Source organism: Nicotiana tabacum, chromosome 15 (assembly GCF_000715075.1).
Source record: "Nicotiana tabacum cultivar K326 chromosome 15, ASM71507v2, whole genome shotgun sequence".
In the NCBI taxonomy this organism is placed as follows: domain Eukaryota; kingdom Viridiplantae; phylum Streptophyta; class Magnoliopsida; order Solanales; family Solanaceae; genus Nicotiana; species Nicotiana tabacum.
The window spans coordinates 112,898,944-112,903,705 of record NC_134094.1 but is presented as its reverse complement, the minus strand read 5'-3'; the positions used below and the strand labels follow the sequence as shown (position 1 = coordinate 112,903,705).

Below are 4,762 nucleotides of genomic sequence, written 5' to 3'. Positions count from 1 at the left end.
AGCAACTTTCCACGCTTCAGATTCTATTAAATGCATTACGTTTCATGTATGAATGTCAATGTTAATGCAACTTGCATTGACATCCGTTTTTCGTTTTAAATCTAACCATTAATTACATGCTAATTAATTTAGTTAATAATCTTAAATGGCAATGTCATTAAGTTTTGATTCCAATTCTTTATTTCCGAACAAATTATAAAGCTCTCTGATGGACACTAAGTTTTATTCACTGCTCGAAGGTGGTAAACATACATGTAAGTTTTTCAGCTCCTCTTTTTCTATGAGATTTCGATGGTTATTTTTTTCCAATATTTATTATTTTTAGAAACAAATCTTTTCGCTCTTTATTAAGCCATAATTTATTGGTTCCTTTGAATTGCTTTTTTTTTTTTAAAATAACGAAATTGGTTTGAAGTATTTGATAGATGAATATATAACATGCGTGCGTGTTGCAATTTTAAGAATTTGTAAGTGCAACTCTCAACGTATGTTTTGGCGTTTTCACTGCATTCTTTATCTAATTTTTGTATTATAGCACCTAATACCATTAATATTTTTTTGAAACATTTGCAGTGGAAATATGATTTCAAGATTAATTATGGTTGTTGCTCTTGTGGGTTCTCTTGTTTGTGGAATTAGTGGCGAAGGGACTTATAGTAGGAAACTGTTCGGAGGTGGAATTGATCCTGTATTAAGTGGAGGTATTGATAGTTTCCCTTAAATAAATTCCATTGCAAACTGATCATATAAAATGTAATCAACATCCATTTGGTTTTGGTTTTGGTACTGCAGCAGATCCACTTCCATTTGGCATGAATGATTTTCCCGTTGGTCAATCAAATAGTCCATTCGATTATGGTCCTGTATTTGGTAGAGATAATGTACTTCCATCTGGCGAGAATTATCATCCTGAATGGCTGGAACTAGGCAACCAAGTGATCCATTTGGCGGCATGAATGATCTTCCTGATCAATCAAATAGTCCATTTGATTATCTTCCGAGATCTAGGCAACCAAGTGGTCCATTTTAATTTTCCTTCTGATCCAGCTAATAAAATTCTATTTAGTGATCTTCCATTATCATACCAGATATGATGATATAGTTATTAGTATGATAGAATGGTAATTCAGTCTTGTAATAATAGAACCTCCTGAACAATCATTTTACCTTGTTTGCCTTCTTAAAAGTTTGAAAAGAAATTAAATACAATGAAACTCTCACGTTCCAATTACTTTGAATTTGTCCTAATTTTATTAAGGGTTAATTAACTTTGTTTACTACAAAACATTAAACTAACAGTAACTCTTACAATAAAAAAAATTCTTCTTTTTCTTTTCCTTCCATATGTCAATAATTGGATCATGCTATTTTGACATACAGTAAATGCACTGTTTGGAAAATGTAATACTCGGTTCAAACTTAGTGTGACATTGTTATTAGTCTTCCTGCAAGAGAAAGTCAAATAAGACTAGACTTGTGTCACAAACAAGTTGTCAACGGTTGTAGATTTCAAACCACATTACCCCTTTAAAATTATAGAATATAATATTGTAACAGAATTAATGGTGTCACTGTGAAATTTGGTAAGTTATTTACAGTGATAGGAAACAAGGTTAGTTTAATTGAGACTAAAAATCTGTGCAAGGAACCTCAAACTATTTTTTAGTTGTTGAAAGATTTGAAGTTGAGTTTCAAGCAGAAGGAACTTCAAACATCTTTAATTTGACTGTGAAGTTATAAGGTAATATTAAGTTAAAAAAATATGGTAGTACTATTGTCTTGTATTCACTGAAGTTAAGAAATAATCTTAAGAGAATATGGTAGTACTATTTTCTTCCACTAAATGCAAATTTCTGACAAGACATAGAGCTAACCTGAATCATCCCATGTGCCCCAAAGAGAAAGAAAACAAGACCAGCCATACATCAGTCTCTCAGCAGCATGAGAAACTTAGAACACCTCCGAATATCAAAGCAACCATTAATCCCCTGTTGCATGACCCTTACTCTTTTGTCCAGAAATTTGAAATTAAACGTCCCTTAGATTTATCAATCCGTTGTATATATGATTAACTTGCATGCATGCACATCGTAACAAAGTAGATCATAAACATTAAAAATGCAATGAACAAAAACAATCAAACTAAAGAGAACATAAAAGAGTAAATAACTACTTTGTTCCATTAGATAGATAAGAAGTTGACATTATCACAAAGTAGTTTATTGTACTCCGTCAAAATACGGACACAAGTCTCAGGCCATGTTGGTGCAGTCAGTGGCCTTGAACGAGACACTCATATTTTCTAAATCATAGGCGACTAAGAAGTTGGTTTGGGTCACACTGCCGAAGAAAGCCTCGTTTTCAGTTGGACGAAATGCTAGGCACTGATATCCTTGAGGATCTGGATGCATTATGTTCTCGACGGATAAAGGTAGATCAGCACCCAGAAGATGCATTGTGATTGGAGGAACGTCAGTGGAATTCAAAGCTCTGTAACAGAGTACAGTTGAGCTGCTGCCCCCGTCCACCACTGGTTCTACATGGATAGCTTGTCTCACCACTAAAATAAGCTGGTTGTATAACCACGTAGGAAGGAAAGTGAAGGTGGTTCCTGAATCTATGATTATGTTCCCTACTTGAAATGTGGTAGAGGAATTGTTAAGAAGCTCCAATCTAATATTCCCAATACTAAGGCCTATGAGGGTCAAGTAATAAGATGGTCGGGAGGGTTTAACAAGAAGCGGAGTGACATGCGTCCCAGGTCCCGAAACGTCAACCTTGTCACCAAAGCTAAGCTTGCTTGGGACATCTAACTTTGCCAAAGGCACAAAGCAGAAGGAGAACCTTTGGTCAAAAGTCGACGCAATTTGGGAAACTAAAGAGAAGGAAGAAAAACCGAGCCCCACAATGCCGGATAACCCTGGGTCCCTTGAAGTTGATCTTGAGTTACGTCCACATCCGAAAAGGATATTGGGAAAGGAGATTTTTTCACCAGACGATGAGTAGAGAGAGAGAGTTTCTGTAGCCACTTCACCGGACGAAGAACTCTTATCAACGTAATCGACATAGTAGGTGCAGATACCTCCCTCGCAATGTGCAAACTCAGAGCATTTTGGCGAGTGGCAAGGTTGTTCCTCATAAGTAGAAGAATTTGTGGGTGCATAGATGGGAAATTTCTGGTTGTAGCACTGACATGGCTGGCATTGTATCCATATGAAGCCACTACCAGTATCAGCAACTGCAAGCTGAAATTGCGGAGGTGTTCCCACTGAAAAATTCAGAAGGTAACTACCACCAAAAGCATCAGGGATCAAGTCTGCTGAGGCTACGTGGTTGACTAGTGGTGACAACTTTGACGAAGGGTGGATTAAGTCGATGCTAAATCCACGGCCAATCGTACAAGTTTTGGCCCCATCTACACGTAGTGAAGAGTAGATGAGATTAGTGATAAGTGAGATTAAAAAGGAAAAAGTAATAATCAGAAGGGTGGAAGAAAAGAGATTGGAAGTAATTTTTAGTGCCATAGTGATTCAGTACTGGAATGCTGGAGTTTAGTTGTGTTTTGAAAGAAAGAATGTGGCCTATATTTATAGGCAAATTGTTCCCCACAACCGAGATCATAGTATAAACTTCGACAATTACTATGAGAGGGATATAGTACCAACCTCTGCAGTGCATGGGGAAGGTAAATAACAAACAACTCTATTAGTTAAACTTCAAAGGCAACCTAGCTAACTTTGGCTGCCATCTAGTATATTAAAGTTTTAGCAGTATTATAATTGTTATTGAAACTTACAGCTTATCTAATATACTCAGCTCGTTGACCCTATGAATTTTTTCTTCAATGTAATTCCAATGCATATTCCTTTTGAAAGTAGTTTTACAGCCATACTTTGGTTTGCTTAAATGTAATATTCATATTCTTGTATCCTAAAACTCTTCAACTAATTAATTAACTCTATAGTTCCTCCGTTTGGAGTATTTTACAACCACATTCAGTTTGCTTAGATTTTTCTTTTGCTTTTATGGTAAATCATAACGCTGCAATATGAATGGATACAGTCGATTCCGATTAACTTAAGATAGGAAATAAAACATAAAAAGGAAAAAGATATGATTAATTTCAAGCATGCATAAGAAACTAGTATCGATTTCTATATTATTGATATTTTTTTGGTATGAATAATAAATTGAGACGAATCCATAAATATTGTAATTTAAAGATTTTAAATCTAACAAAGTATATATAGCTGCAACTTGCCGGGGTCCAGATTTTATAAATGCATTTACGTTTCGTGTATAAATGTCAATGTCAATGCAACGTGCAATGACATCAGTTTTTCGTTTTAAATCTAACCATTTATCAAATGCCAATTAATTTAGTTAATAATCTTAAATATCAATGCCTTTAAGTTTTGATTCCAATTCTTTATTTCCGAACAAATTATAAAGCCCTCTGATGGATACTAAGTTTCATTCACTAGAAGCCGGTAAACTTACATGTAATTTTTCCAGCTCCTCCTTTTCTATGAGATTTCGATGGTCTCTGACTAAACAACCCGAGGGTGGTGTGGTTTGCTGACAAAATCATGCAAGGCTTTATAATACGGGCATTGTAATATAGTTAGTAAGTATCATAGAATGGCATACTGCCTTGTTTGCCTTCTTAAAAGTTTGAAACAAAAATACAATGAAACTCTCACGTGCAACATTAAATTTGTCCTAATTTTATTTTAATTAACTTTGTACTCCGGTTTTACTA

The 4,762-nt window shown here is 35.0% G+C and overlaps 1 protein-coding gene and 1 long non-coding RNA gene across 2 annotated transcripts; one reads left to right on the top strand and one right to left on the bottom strand.

Annotated features, from left to right (window-relative positions):
- The first annotated feature begins 205 nt into the window (after positions 1–205).
- LOC142169922 (uncharacterized) lies at positions 206–1,231 on the top strand. Its single transcript, XR_012699554.1, has 3 exons — positions 206–254; positions 574–701; positions 793–1,231. It is a non-coding gene; the product is annotated as an uncharacterized LOC142169922 (long non-coding RNA).
- Positions 1,232–2,252: 1,021 nt separating this feature from the next.
- LOC142169802 (aspartic proteinase CDR1-like) lies at positions 2,253–3,524 on the bottom strand. Its single transcript, XM_075231719.1, has one exon. It carries the CDS (start codon positions 3,522–3,524, stop codon positions 2,253–2,255), a length of 1,272 nt encoding a protein of 423 aa, XP_075087820.1.
- Between the last annotated feature and the right edge of the window lie 1,238 nt (positions 3,525–4,762).

Bases quoted from the DNA above. Each gene is read 5' to 3' on its own strand.
- LOC142169802 (XM_075231719.1), bottom strand. From the start codon at position 3,524: ATGGCACTAAAAATTACTTCCAATCTCTTTTCTTCCACCCTTCTGATT.